This window comes from Podarcis filfolensis, assembly GCF_964270895.1.
Source record: "Podarcis filfolensis genome assembly, chromosome: 15".
Lineage (NCBI taxonomy): Eukaryota > Metazoa > Chordata > Lepidosauria > Squamata > Lacertidae > Podarcis > Podarcis filfolensis.
Genome location: NC_139618.1, coordinates 642,793 through 658,067, shown reverse-complemented (window position 1 = coordinate 658,067; position 15,275 = coordinate 642,793). Strand labels below are relative to the sequence as shown.

General features: G+C 55.6%; 1 protein-coding gene across 4 annotated transcripts in view; it reads right to left on the bottom strand.

Annotated features, from left to right (window-relative positions):
• The window catches only part of SMG6 (SMG6 nonsense mediated mRNA decay factor), an 88,765-nt gene that overhangs the window by 38,114 nt on the left and 35,376 nt on the right, over positions 1-15,275 (bottom strand). For 3 of the 4 annotated variants that reach the window (XM_083587421.1, XM_083587423.1, XM_083587424.1), the window contains exons 11-12: positions 5,249-5,365; positions 3,116-3,281 (exon numbers count right to left, since the gene is read on the bottom strand). In XM_083587421.1, coding sequence (XP_083443547.1) covers positions 3,116-3,281; positions 5,249-5,365 — 283 coding nt within the window. The remainder of the gene's footprint in view (positions 1-3,115; positions 3,282-5,248; positions 5,366-15,275) is intronic. The other variant, XM_083587422.1, reaches the window with a different exon arrangement.

Below are 15,275 nucleotides of genomic sequence, written 5' to 3'. Positions count from 1 at the left end.
AGAACGCCGTCCCGGTTTCCACTCGGAGGACTCTGGCGTGAAAGCTCCAAGCGGGTGATAAATGCATCCGAGGGCCAATTAGGAAGATATATGGCGGCAGAGGCAGCGGCAGGAGCGCAGGGGAATGGGCCTGGGCAGCCTGGCGAGGAAGAGGAGGGGGCAGGCGGAGGGGGGGAGGCGCGGAGGGCTCTCCAGAGTCCCAGCTATGTTTCCCATTATGTAACCCTGGTCATGGGCAGGCCGCCAGGCGCTCCAAATGAAAAAGAGACTCTGGCTTGGCACCCGTTCTATTTTCCTATCCTCATTCAGGGTCAGCGGAGTGTCATACAGCTGCGGAGAAAGCTCCGGGGATTAAGCCTGGGAAGGGCTCCAAAGCCCGGGACCCGGGTTCAAGTACCAGCTGAAAGCAATAAACCAACTGCCGCAGCTGGGCTGAGTTTAGCCGGCCTCAGAGCCTGCGCTGGCTCTCTGGGAAACAGGCCGCCTGCCTGCCGGGGGGCAAAAAAGAGGGGTACTGGGGTGGAAATGACAGAGGTTGCCACGGCTTGGGCCTGGGGGGCAGCGGGGCCCTGATCCTCCTTTAGGGCCCTGTTCCTGCGCATCAGGAAAGGGGTGTGTATGTTCAGACTCCCCCCTGGCCAGCAAAGACAAGTTGTTTGCGTTCAAATTGTTTGGGAGCCTGGATGTTTTGGGGTATATGTGTGTGTGCACGCGCATGCGTAAGGTGTCATAAGTCACGCCCTGGCAGATTTTGGCAGGGGCAGCGCCAATCCTGTTCTCAACTGGAGCTTCCTTTACCCGAAAAGCCCCGCAAACGAGTCCTGGGACGTGAAGCCCAGCCCTGTCCACCCCCATGAGGCTGACGCACGGTCAGTGCTCCTGCCACTCGCCTAAGTCCATTAGCTTCACCACCTGGATGGGGCTCCTCCCACCTGCGCTCCTGAGCAAAGTGAGGAGGACAGCCTGTCAGTGTCCTGGGGGGCTTCCCTGAGAGGAGACGGGATGAGGGGCCCTCCACCACCCATTGGCCATGTGTGGAGAAGCGGGGGCCAGAAGGGAGGAGGTGGCCTCAAGCAGCAGCCCTGGGGCAAACCTGCCTCTGGGATCTGCCCCTGCCGCAGAGTCACGGGGAGGCAAGCCTCAAGTTCTACGCTTGCAAAAAATTGGGATTCCCTCGTGGGGCTGGTGCCCCCCTTGCCCCAAAGAGGTCAGGCACAGGTTATTGTATTTTAGTGTTTTGTTGGAAGCCGCCTAGAGTGGCTGGGGAAACCCAGCCAGATGGGCGGGGTATAAATAAAAAATTATTATTATTATAACATACCGCCCCAACCAATGCTATTCCCTGCATTGCAAAGGATTGGGCTAGATGACCGTTGGGATCCCTTTCGACTATACAATTATATGATTAGGAACAAAGGGAGCTGCCTTATATGGAGCTGCACCACTGGTCTACTCGGTACTGTCTACACTGACTGGCAGCAGCTCTGTAGGGCGTCAAGCAAAGAGGCAGAGGGGTGTCCTTAGCCCCACTTGTTGTGGATTCCAGCAAGGATTGAACCAGAGACCTTCTGCTTGCAAGGGAAGCTCCACCACTGAGCTATGGCCCTTTTTAGTGACCAGGGATCCTACTGTGTTAAAGGGAGAGCAGCGAGGCTGGAAGAGGAAGAGGAAGAGGAGGAGTGGAACCCCACTGGGAAAGGAGTTGGGACTGGCAGGAGGTGGGCTCCTGTGAGTGCCCTCTCTGGGGGTCTGAGCTGCTGTCCAAAGATGGGCAACAGTTCACATAGACAGGCAAGCGCCCCCTCCCCCCGCCAGCCTACCAACCAGCCAGCCAGCCGGCCCCAAGCAGCCAACAAACAGAAAACAGACTCTTTTTCCCGCTCCCCCAAAATGGGGCCCGGCACTTCCTGTGTGAGAATTCCATTTCCTCGGCCAAAATGAAGCAAAAAAAGAGAGAGAGAGTAGTAGCCATAAATGAGGGAAGAGGCTGGAGATGGACGGACATCCTGCCTCCTCCTGCCCCTGTGCAGCAGGAGTGCTGGGGAGCCATCTCTGAGCTGCAGCCTCTTTGCAGGATGGAGCCCCCCTCCGCTCCCAGGAGCCTCGTCTTCCCCATCATCACCCTCAGCCCTGGCTCTGACAGATTAATAGGACTGGGGAGGAGGGGGAAGAGGCCGAGGGGATCCGGATCCGGGCGCAAAGGCCTGCAGGGAAGGGCGGAAGGGGAAGAGCATGCTGGGAGAAAGGCCTCTGGGCCCACCAAGAGCCTGGCTCCCCAAAGATGGGGCAAGAGCGGCTCAGAAAGATGCAAGCAAAATGTGCATGGAACTGCCCAGCGGGTCGCAGCTCAGGGAAATGGGTGCCAAGGGGTGGGGCTGGGATCAAAACAGCACATGCCCCCGGGTCCTGCTTGCTTCTGGCTTCTTTCCATTGGGGCATCTGATTAGCGGCTGTGAGGACAGGATATGCAGGGCTACATGGGCCCCCTTGGGGTCTGATCCAGCTACAGGGCTCTTATGGAGCCTCCAGCTCCAGAGGCAGTCTATCTAGACTCCCAGATTCTTAGGGGTGTTTGGCCACTGTGAGCACAGGATGCTGGACTAGATGGGCCCCCTTTGGCCTGATCCGGCAGCCAGGCTGTTCTGATAAAGGATTAATTCATAATTCAGTTAGTGGGCACCCTCTGGATGATGCCAGGATCTGCCAGCCTCCATCTGCTCCAGGCACTGTGGCCGATGGAAAGGCGGTGGGAGTTGTAGCCCAGAACTTCCAGGGTGACATGCCAAAGTAAGACTGAGGAAATCTGGGTTCAAATCCCCACCCACTGTTAAGCTCATTGGGTAGTCTTGGGCCACCCACTGACTCTCAGCTCAACCTGCCTTGCAGAGTTGCTGGGGGGGACAGAATTGGGGAGAGCATAAGCCCCACCCAGGGCTTCTTGGAGGAACGGCAGCAAGCAAAGGTCATAGGTAAAATAAACGGAGGCTGAAAAAGGTGCTTAGTGACTTACAGCCAACCGCATACATGGCAGAGGGCAGAGGGAAAGTCCCTGCCTGGGTGAGGAGAGGAGAGAGGAGAGAAAGGGGCGCATGGCCCCCCAAGGGTGCTGACGTACGATCTGGGCAGCTCCAGGGTGCTGGGCGGGGGGTTCCAGGTGTCCGAGTGGCCCAGCATCCAATCCGACCAGACCTTGATGCTGGGCAGCAGTTCCTTCAGGTCCTGCGGCAAGGAGGAGACTTTGATGTCATCATCCTCAGAGCCTTCCTGGCCCTGAGCAGCTGCTGAGAGAGAAAGAAATGCAGAGTGGGCCGGGCAGCTCCTCTCAAGACGCCCCTCGCCTGCTCCTCTGCCACCACCCCCTCTCTTGGCCCTCTGAAAATCCTCTGGGAAGGAGCGAGATCTGAACCAGGGACAGAATCTTTGCTGGAAGATTCAGGGCAGGTAAAAGAGGGCTTCCTCTCACAAAACTATGGAACTCCCTCCTGGACACCAACCTAGATGGATCGGCTTAAAGAGAGGACTAGACAAATTCAGGACAAGGCTATCGGTGGCTACTAGGCAGGATGGCTCTGCTTCCGCAGTCCAAGGTAGTACATGCCTCTGAATATCAGTTGCTAGGAAGGTTTGACCGTGGAACGGACTCCCTTGAGAGGTCGAGGTCTCTCCTTCCTTGGAGGTTTTTAAGCAGAGGTTGGATGGCCATCTGTCTTTGGGTGCTTTAGTTGAGATTCCTGCACTTCAGGGGGTTGGACTAGATGACCCCTGGGGTGCCTTCCAACTCCACACAATTATGTGAATCACGTAGGAGAATTGCGGCTGCTGGTGGCCACTGCAAGGACAGAATCCTTGGGGCTGATCCAGTGCCAGGCTCTCTTCTGGTGGTCTCTGCCCTTCAGAGCTTCAGCCTGGCCTTGTTCCTTCCTCTCTCAACTTGCAGAAACCATCCCAAGGACAGTCTAAGGACGCTCTGGGTTTCCTTGATGCAGCTGTGACTGCAGCTGAAAGGGGAGGGGGAACGGCAGAAGGGCCCCACAAAGGACAGGGACAAAGGAACTGGGCTATCCAACAGGTGGGCAGAGGAGGAGCGGGCAGAGGGCACCTGCTTTGTCTGGAGATGGTCCCAGGTTCAGTCCCCAACTGCCCCTCCAGGCAGGGCTGGGAGAGATCCCTGCCCCAAAGCCCCGGAGAGCTGCTGCCCATTAGAGAAGACAATATGGAGTCGGCTGGAGAAAGCCCCCTGGCGTAAGGGAGCTTCCCACGAGCATAGCCAGAAAACAGTTCCTAAATAGAGGCTGAGCGTCAACTCCAAATCCGGGCGCTAAGAGCTGCGAAATTCCACAGACAGCGTAAAATCAGGCACACGTGCTGCGTCTTTTCTTAGTTTCACCCAGTGGATTCTGCCTCAGCTGGTCACAGGGAGAGGCAGAGTGCTGAAGCCTCTGCCTCGCCAATGAGCAGCAATTCTCCTCCTCTCCACCATCTGCCTTCTGCCAGTCCATTAGGCTTCTTCACAGCCATATGGGCTGGGAACTTTTATATTTAAAAAAAATGAAAATTTAAGGCTTCCCAATGCCAAAACAGGGGGAAGAGGGTCCCTGCTAGTGGGTCCCCACCCTGAACACCAGGAGGAGGAAGAGGAGGATTGGGCAGGTCCCAATCTAGGAAGACTGCAAGCTGCCTTGGGTCCTTCTGATGCAGCACTGTCTACTCTGACTGGCAGCAATGGCTCTCCAGGGCTTCAGAGAGGGAGTCTCCCCCCATCCTACCTGGAGATGCCTCTGGGGACTGAAGCTGAGACTGTCTCCGTGCAAAGCAGGGTCTCCACCACAGAGCTATGGTCCTTTTCTCTGAAAAGAAGAAGATTCAAGCCTCATGTTTCTAAATACAGGGACGGCTTAAATGGGAGCAGAGGAAGGTGCCTTCTACTGAGTCACACTGTTGATCCACCTGGCCTAGTACTTCCTGCACTAACTGGCAGGGGCTCTCCTGGGTTCTAGCAGGGAATCTTTACCAGCTCGATGCTCTCCCAGGAGTGAACCTGGGGTCTTCTGCCCTCCCCCTGAGCTCTCCTGACCCTCCAAGGCCCTGTTCCATTAGCAAGAGTCCTTGCACTGGCTTCTGCTAGTGCCCTGGGTTCCCTGAATCTAGCCTGATTTCCCAAGGGTCTCCTCAGAGGTGTGTTGAGGGAGGGAAACAAGGAAAAAGCAGCCCTCTGTGGCAAGGGAAATATATGCCTGCTTCTGCTCACCTGGGGAGACGTCCCGCAGCAGAGCAGTGCAGCGCTTGACCAGCATGGCGAACATGGAGAGCCCCAGGGCCGTGGCCTGCTCCTGGATCACCGAGCGACAGTCTTCAGAGAGGCACTCTGCAGGGAAGAGGGGAAACGAAAGGAAACACTGTCAGCGCCCTCCCGTGAAACCTCGGACAAAACCCCACCAAAGTAGCAGCGACAGAAGTGCTTGTCCAGGGGGCAGTCTGGAAACCAAGCCTTATGAGGAACGGTTGAGGGAGCAGGGGATGTTGAGCATGGAGAAGAGGAGCTCAAGAGGAGAGATGAGTCACCTTCAAATATATCAAGGACTGTCACATGCAGGAGGGAGCAAGGGGAGAGGACCCAAACCAATGGATCCAAATGACAAGGAAGGATATTCTGTGTTCAACAGTGGAACAGACCACCTCAGAAGGAGGCAAACTCTCTTCCCTTGGAGGTTTTAAAGCAGAGGTTGGATGGCCATCTGCCAGGGATGCTTTAGTTGAGATTCTTGTGTTGCCAGGGGTTGGGTGAGATGACCCCTGGGTTCCCTTCTAACTCTACCATTCCGTGTTTCTATGAACCTCATGCCTGACTGATCCACCAAGGGAGCCCTGGAGAGTTTGCGCCAGACCACCACCATTGCCACCAAGCACGCTCTGGTTGCAGGGATACAGAGCAATGATGTGGGGTAGGAGCAGGGGTGGCATTGCCTAACCTGGACAGGAGGGCTCATCTGAGGCTCTCAAACATAATCAGGCCAAAGGGGGCAAATTTAGTCCAGCATCCTGCTCTCACAGGGTCCAAAGATGCCGGAACTCGCAAGCTGGACCTGAGCCCAAGAGCCCTCTCCCCTCCTGCGGTTTCCAGCAACTAGCACCCAGAAGCACGGCTGTCTCTGACCGTGAAGGCTGAGCCGAGCCATTGTGGTTAATAGCTATCAATTTGTCCTCTTTTAAAGGACAACTGGTGACCACTGCTGCCCCTTCTCCTCCATGCACCTCTGCAAATCTGACAGAGGCCAGCCTGGGCTGCCATGGAGAGCCTGGTGAAAAGGCAGAGAGTCTTAATAGACTGACCCATCCCGCTTTGCCACCCAGGCCCTGGTGCGCCAGCGGGGAAGGGCGGCCACTCAGCCCGGCCCCTTCCCCTTGTGCCAAGAGGAGCTCTGGCGAGTGTCAGAGGGATAATTAGCGGCACAGCCTGGCTCCATCCCAAGTCACAGCTGCCGAGGCGGGAGGGGCAGCTCCTCCACCGCTGGACTTGACCAACGCAGATGCCAGGCAGCTTAGGCACTTCTGGAGGGAGGAGGGCAGGGAATCACCCCGCTCCGTTCCCCAGAAGCTGACAGAGGTGATGGGGGGAGGATGCCATGACTCTGAAGCCGAGAGTGGAGGGCAAGAGAGGCAGCCCAGCAGTATCTTCGGAGGTGTCCAAATGCACAGTGGAGAGATAGGCAACTTTACAAAAGGCACAGCAGGCAGCAGGATCTGCCCTGTTTACGATACGATATCTTTATTGTCATCGTCCCATACAGAACAATGAAATTGAAAAATCTACATAAGACATTCAAAACTCCCTAAAAACTCTGAAACCCCATTTTAAATTACAATATACTATAGAGACTCTTTATACTGCATTTAGAACCAGAATTACATTTGGGTAGAAACTGTTTCTCAGGCGGCTAGTCCTGGTCTTTATAACCCTATACCTTCTTACAGAAGGCAGATCTGAAGATCATTTCAGGGGTGCGTACTATCCTGCGCTATCTCTGCAGCTTTCTTATGGCGCCTGACAGTTTGTCACTGAAAGCCAGGCAGGGCACAGCTACGCAGGTCCTTAACGGCTGGAAACCCAGCGGAGTCTTCTAAGACCCACCAGGTTTTAGGCCGACCAGTCTCACTTCGCAGCAACAGGGTCTAGGCACTTGCTGCTTTCTCTCTCGCACTCGCTCTGAGGAAACTGAACTTGGGTGTTCAGATTCCACTGACCCTGCAGTTTTGTGCGGGAATCGCAAGACCCCCGCAGAGCGATGCAGGGGGGCGGCCTTTGCTCTGAAGCTGCTGCTCAGCCCAGAAATCTCTTCTCCTTTGCTAAGCGATTCTAAAGGTGGCGCTTGAATTTCTCACGCCTACGAACTGAAGGGGCGGCCAGGGAAGCCAAGCTGGGTGGGTGGCTGCCATTTATTTCCCTTAGGCACTAAAGCTCACCAATAATATCCCAATAAAATGAGGCAGGGGAACCTGGTGCCCCTCCAGACGTTGCTTGCTCCCAACAGGCGGAGATGATGGGAGTTGTAGTCCGGCAACAACCTCTTGTCCAGTGTTCTAAAGCGAGGCTCATTTGTAGCACAACTCTGAACATTTATTTATTTAAAAAGTAAAGGACCCATGACAGTTAAGTCCAGTCGCGAACCACTCTGGGGTTGCGGCGCTCATCTCCCTTTACTGGCCAAGGGAGCCAACATTTTGTCCGCAGACAGTTTTTCCGGGTCATGTGGCCACTTCTAAGCCGCTTCTGGCAAAACCAGAGCAGCACATGGAAACGCCGTTTACCGTCCCACCGGAGCGGTACCTATTTATCTACTTGCACTTTGATGTGCTTTTGAACTGCTTGGTTGGCACGAGCAGGGACCGAATAATGGGAGATCACCCCGTTGCGGGGATTCGAACCACCGACCTTCCGATCAGCAAGCCCTAGGCTCAGTGGTTTGGACCACAGCGCCACCTGCGTCCCCTATTTATTTATTACTTTACATTTATATCCCACTTTCCCTCCGCAGAGTTCAAGGTGCCTTCCATGCCCCCCCCCATTTAATCCCCACAACAACCCCGCAAGGCAGGTTAGGCTGAGGGACAGGGATGGGAGCAAGGTCTCCCTGTGGGCTTCATGGCCAAGTGAGGCTTGGACCCCTGGTCTCCCCCAGGTCCTGGTCTGATGCTCTAACTACTGCACAACATTACACTGCCCCTCGCCTAGCACTGCAGGTCCCACTTGCCAGGCCTAGGGGGTTGCAGGGTCCAAAAGCAGCCTGAGATCAGCTGGGCAGAGGGACAGCTGTGAGGACATTCTTCTAGCACCCATAGAGCTGGTCTCTCTGGGGTGCCAAGATGGAAAGAGGAGACAACCAGGTGACCCAAGAAGAGAGCCCAAGAAGGGGCAACAGATCAAAGGACAGTCCTTCATGTAGAATGGAGTTAAATGGTGGAACTCGCTCTACCAGGAGGTAGTGACAGCCACCCACTTGGATGATGATGATAACAGTAATAGTAATTGTAAATAATAATAATAATATTATTATTAATAATAATAATAATACATTGCTCATCTGACTGGGTTTCCCCAGGCACTCTGTGCAGCAGATATAAGAACACAATGAAACATCAAACATTAAAAACCTTCCCTTTCCAGGGCTTCCTTCAGATGTCTTCCAAAGATTGTATAGTTACTTATCTCCTTGACACCTGATGGGAGGGCGTTCGACAGGGTGGGTGCCACTACCGAGAAGGCACTCTGCCTGGTTCCCTGTAGCTTCACTCCTCGCAGGTGACTTCTGAACGAGGATTAAACAAATTCGGGGAGGAGAGGGCCATGGATGGCTACTAGCCATGCTAGCTGCACTCTGGCTCCACGGTCAGAGGCAGCCAGGCTTCTGAAGCCACAGAAGCAAGGAGTGTTGCTCTTGGGCTCAAATCCTGCTTGCAGGTTTCCCATAGGCATCTGTTCAGCCGCTGGGAGAAGAGGAGGCTGGACTAGACGGGCCCCCTTTGGCCTGATCCCGCAGACTCTCCTTACGTTCTCAAGTGGCAGAGGGGGCCTTGTGGGCGCTCCTCTCCCAGGTTCGCCCCAGCCAGTCTGCTCTCCAGAGCACAGGGGATGCTCTGGCACTCACACGCACGCCCTGGTGTCCGTCTACCTGGGAGCTGCCTCCCGCTTGGCTGGGAAGGCCGCTTTCGTTTCCCAGAGAACAAAATATTCGTGGAAAACATAAACCAACTGTCGTCAAAGTTGTCGAGGCTCAGGAAGCGGAGAGGGGCTGCCATGTGGCCGGATGTTATGCCTTTCCAATTAGCGCTATACATCTTTCAGCGGTGGGAGAGTGTCCCCTTTTTCTGTGCTGGGAAACCGAGAGCGCGGCCCTTGTTATTGTAACTGTCAAGGAGTGCTTAAAACAGATAATCTCCAGGAAAAGTGATAAACACCCAGCGCTCCCCGCCAGGGTGTGCTGGACACCATCGGCCAGGCCTGAAGGGCAGCGAGAGAGGAAGGAGGTGGCCATGGAGGAGGGAGCCAGAGGAAGAGCCTGGGAAGAAGAAGCAGGAGAAAGCAGAAATGCCACCGACAGTGCCAGCTTCCTCCTCAGTGCCCGGATGGGAGCAGCAAAGCAAGAAGAGGGAGCTACGTGAAGTCCACTGCCAGGTCAGGGGAGCCAGTGGAAGGAGCGAGAGCAGCAGCAGGGCTAATGCCCAGGCAGAAGGGGCCAAATGGCCCCAAATGGAGACAACTGCGCAGTTAACCTATGGAACTTGCTCCCACGGGAGGCAGGGAGAGCTACCAAGCGAAATGGCTTTAAAACAGGGTTGGACAAATCCACGGAGGAGAAAAAGACTACGGAGGACTACAAGGCACAATGGCTCTGTCCTGCCTCCACGGTCAGAGGCAGTAATGCTTCTGAATCCCAGTTGCTGGAAACCACAAGAGGAGAGAGGGCTCTTGCGCTCAGGTCCTGCTTATGGGGTTGCCTCTGGGGCCGTGAGAAGAGGATGCTGGAACAGATGAGCCACAGGCCTCATCCAGCAGGCTCTCCTTCGGTTCTTATCCACAGTCCAAAGAGGAGAGTTCCCAACGCAGGAGGCATCATCATCATCTACCTGACAAAACACACAGGATGTGGGTGTTAAGAGAGACCCTGATTTCGGGCCAAGGGAGGCCAGTGTTGGTGGGCTGTGAAAGGGTCCAAAATTGCACCAGACCATTTGACAAGACAGAAAAACCTTAACCCAGCAACAAAGAGGGGAGAGAGCTCTTGTGCTCGGATTCTGCTTTTGGGCTTCCCGGAAGAAGCATCCGCTTGGCCCCCTTAAAAAGAGGATGGTGGCCTAGATGGGCCACTGGCCAGATCCAGAGTCCTGCACAGCCCAGGCTGAATGAGACACACCTTTCCAGATGTTATGCCAGAGAGCTTGGCCTTTGAGAGCAGAAGGCAGCAGCACTCTGCTCCCAAAAGTGGATGTGTCAGGATGGCCAGCCAGGCTGGGGGAGCCACCCCAGGAGGCAACCTCTTGATGTCTCATCGACTGACTCTGCAGCCACCACCACCAGCAGACTCCTCTCCACCAGCTGGCTGGCAGGAAGGCTGTGGGGCTGGCTCCCCCCCATCTCCCTCCCAGCTGACACCACCTGGAGGCGATCATCATTTGCCTCTTCCCTTATCACTGCTGCTCAGACACTCGCTGAGTTGTTGCCTTCTGAGTCACCCTCAGCCAGACAGTCCTGGCACCGCACCCTCCACCTCCCCCCTTCCCAGCCCCACGGCTGGCCTTCTTGCAGGAAGTGGGCAGCCAGAGAGGAGGCAAGCACCCAGGAGGGCCTGTGGATGCTTCTAAGCCCCCACTGGGATGCAGAGGGATGGGGGGCGGGGAGAGGCTGGTATGTCAACCAGACAGGAATGCAAATCTCTGGGGTGGGATGTTGGGGGGGGGAGGAGGAAGAGTCCCAGCTGGGGGGCATTCCTCCAAAGCCCTAGCTTAATGTGTGCCTGACACATGGCTCCCTCCCACTGCCTCCCAAATGACAGTCTCCTGCCAGACTCAAGCAGCATGCGCACACGTTGGCTGGAGCCAGGAATACCCATTGAATGCAAAAGTCTTGTAGCCCCACTGTCCAAAGAGGAGAGGGAAAGAGGAGTGGAAAGGGAAATAGTGCCTGCATTGGGGGGGTGTGTGCAAAAGCCTTCACCAAAGATTCCCAGTCCCACTAATTTCACCTGGCTAAGTTACTCTTAGAGGGAGGAGGGAAGAGAGAGAGAAAGACAGGCTCCTTGGAAGTTCAGATGAGCCCCTTCTCAATCTATTAAGACTATTACTTGAATAGGTCTTCCAACTGGAGGGCCAGGGCCTGATCCGAGGTGGGCCACAACAGGAGCACTACCACCCAGCAAATATATGGGATAAGACTAATAAATGGGTCCCCAAATGCATGTCTGGGTGAGAAGTGGGTCCTGGGTCTGAAAGGTACCTGATCTATCAAGAGCAGAGGGGGTCTACTTAAGAGCTTTCCCGCCCCCCGCCAGCCTGGATCACTGGCCTTAGAATAGAGTGATATTATTATTATTATTATTATTTATACGTTGCACATCTGACTGGATTGTCCCAGCCACTCTGGGCAGCTCAGAAACAAAATATTAAAAACACAGAATGGATCCTGATGGATCCACAGAATCTCCCCTCCTGTAACTTTCTAGTCCTTTGGGGCATCAGAGGACAAAAGCTCTTCTCTGTCTGGGCATCAGGAGATTGGGAAAAGGGCCACGGTTTTCTGCGCTGGATTTGCACAAACATCCCCCCCCCATGTCCTAGAACAGTCGCTCTGCAGCTCACACGTGGTCAGGATAACTGCACAGGGCTTTCACGGACTGGGGGGGGGGGCAGGTGTGGCCTTTGAGAGCCTCCTTTGCAAATCACTCTTTCTTGGAGGGAGGGGGGAGAGAAGGACAAGGTGAGGCCTGGTGGAAAGTGTGGAGCAAGGGGTGGGGGAGAGAGAACAGAGGGGCTCTCCCCATGGAAGCCATTAGATACTCAACACTTCATTTGTTTCTGGCCCCCCAGCCCCCAAGCCGGGGAGCACAGCTCTCTCTTTCGGCTCCAGGACGGGAGGCTCTCCTCTGACGTAACCAGGAAGCAGCTGCAGAATTAAGGAATCCCTCCTGACATCATAAAAAGGGTCGGTGGTTTACAGGGGAAAGTATAAAAATTAATGGCATATTCCCAGACGGGGCCTTGGGCCTGTGCGGGACTCGCACAGGAAGCCCGGCTGCGAGAGGGGCTTGCCCTGGCCAGGGTCCTGAACCCCACGTCCAACCCCTGGAGCCCCACATGCTCGTCCCCTTCGGCCTGGAGAGCCAATAGGAACAGGCGGCAGGAGGGAGAGGTGACTCTGAGGACGGCCTCTGGGTTTGGATCCACGAAAGACCAGACCCATTTCCCCTCTGCGAGGTGACTGAGCAGCGCTACATCCTTGCACACACACACACACACACACACACACACACACACACACACACCAGGGTCTTCAGCCTCGAGCTTGCGTCCCCCCTGAAAGCGGAAAAGGGCGCTGCAGCGGCTAAAATTAACTCGGCCCTTTTCCCGGAAGCTATCCGTGGAAAGCGGTTCTCTCATTTTTAGAACGTGTTATTCTCAGAAGTTTCCTGAAAAGGCCCCTAATGACCAACAGGCGGAGAAGCCATTTCCACAGGCCCGCCATGGGGCAGAGTGGGTGCCGCCTATGGGGTGAGCAGGGAGGGCACGATGGCTTTGCAGTCCCCCACCCTCGCCTCTCTGGAGAGCCTCCCCACCTGGGGGACCATGCACGGACAGAAACACACAGGCACCAGGAGCTCTCGGTGGCAACCCTCCAAGGCCCAGGGCATAGCAGCATAATAAGCGCCTGCCGGGTCAGGCCGATAGTCCACCTGGTGCAGCATCCTATTCTCACAGTGGTCAACCAGATACTTCAGTGGGAAGCTTGCAAGCAGGACCTGAGCACTACAGCAATTCTCCAGTTGTTGTTCTCCACCATCTGGTATTCAGAGGTAGACTGTCCCTGGGCATGGAGGTTCTGCTATCGTGACACTTGTCCATAACCAGGCCAAAGAGGGCCCATCTAGTCTAGCATCCTGTTCTCGCAGTGGCCAACCAGGTGCCCTCAAAGGGAAGAAGCCGACATGCGAGAACTGAGCGCACCAGCAACTCTCTCTACCTGTGATTCCCAGCAACTGCCATTCAGAGGCATCTGCCGTCTCCAACAGTAGAGACAGAACAGAGCCATACTGGTGTCTGTGCACACCCGCCGCTATTAACCCCACAAAACTGCTCTGGAGGGAATGCAACTGCTGGGGTCTGGGGTACGGTCTCCCATGGCAACATCCCTCACCAGGACTAGCAGAAACAGCAGATTCTGCCAAGCTGCAAAGAGCAGAGACCTCTGCTCCCCCAGGGCTGCACAACTCATAGAATTCTGCTGGAGATTTGGGGTCAGTGTTTCAGTGCCGTTTGGGGCCTCCTACAAGGAGGTGCTATTTGGGGCCCTTGCCGCCTCGCCAGCTCAGAAGAGGAAACACACAGCTCCCGTATTTGAGCAAAGTGTGCCCACGTTTAACTGCAGGATGGCTAGAAGTGGGGTGGGGGGCAAGTTCCTGATGCGGAGCACCCACATTTCCAGGGGGAAAGCGCAGGGGCTTCCTTTGGCAGCCCAACTGCAGAGAAAGCTGCCGGCCTCTGCAGGCTGCTTGGGATCACCTGCAGCCAGAAGGGAGCACCCATTCACCCCGCAGGAGGCTGAGACTCCATCGCTGGGTGGGAGAGGCCAGGCGGGATTCCCCCAGCCCTGCGCCAGAGGCTGTCTGGAGCCTGACAGCCGTGTGTGAATGTGCAGGAGGGAGACCCAGTTTCCTTGGAGACTCCTTTGTGTGTGGCTGGTGGGGTGGCAAGGAGGGAGAGGCAAGGGCCCAGGGAGAGGGGCAGCTCTGTCATCAAAGCCTGCAGGGCAAGGGCAGCCGCTGCCACTCCTGTCCATCAGGCCTTCCTTCCTCACCCGCAAGCCCATCTGCCCTACCAGCAAGACTCTTCTGGCAACATGCTCTGCACCCTCCGCCTCTCCTGGAATCTGCGCCTATTTTAAACAGCATTCAGCAGCCACCTTTGGCGATGCGAAGCAGTATAACAGCTCAGTGCCAAAGACGGACATAAAAATACAGTGGTGCCTCGGGTTACAGACGCTTCAGGCTACAGACGCTTCAGGTTACAGATTCCGCTAACCCAGAAATAGTACCTCGGGTTAAGAACTTTGCTTCAGGATAAGAACAGAAATCGTGCTCTGCGCGGCGGCAGCGGGAGGCCCCATTAGCTAAAGTGGTGCTTCAGGTTAAGAACAGTTTCAGGTTAATAACGGACCTCCGGAATGAATTAAGTACTTAACCCGAGGTACCATTGTAGTCAAAACTGACAAAAGCCGCTACATCAACGTTCAAAGGAACCCAGGAAGCTGTTCTAAACGGAGGTCAGCCATGGGAAGCAGCAACCCTGGGCTTCAAAGATGCCACTGGGACCTTCTGCATGCAAAGCAGCTGCCCCCCAGCCCTCCCCCTAAAAATAAAGTAAGATCCCAGCCCTCATGGTTCTGTCTTAAGGGCCGATTTAAACAGGAAGCTGGTGGGAAAGGGCTGGATCTCAGAAAGTCCCAGCAGCATCTCCAGGTGGGGCTGGGAGAGACTCCTGCCAGCCCAAACCCAGCGGGCCACAGCTGCCAGTCAGTGCAAGCAATACTAGGTAGATGACCCAATGGCCTGACTCGGTGTACGGCAGCTTCCTATGGGAATTGCCTCTGGGACTTCCTGTGTACACCGCATTGTCTATACCCGACGCAGACTCCGGACTGCCTAGGGTGTGTGTGTAATTTTAACAACCCCCTCCCAGCAGAAAGCCCTGCAGAGCAGACTCATCTCAGTGCAGATTTGCTCTTTAAAGCCCCACCCCAAAGTGCTGATTTGCGGCAGAGTCTCTCTTGGGCCGGCCGCAGGGCCAGTAACCGAAGGGGGACTCCTCTTCCTCTTCCTCTCTCTCTCCCCCCCCCCCCCCGGTTTTCCTTTCTGGGAGAGGAGAAGCTGCAGAGGCACTGGGAAAGGCCCAGCAAGCTGCCTGGGGTTGGCAGCTGCGTCTCCAAGCAGGTTTGGGGGGAGCCCGATTCCGAGCCGGGGGCTTGGGTTTCAACTCTGACCAGCCGCTCCGAGGCTCCTCTCTCTTTCTGG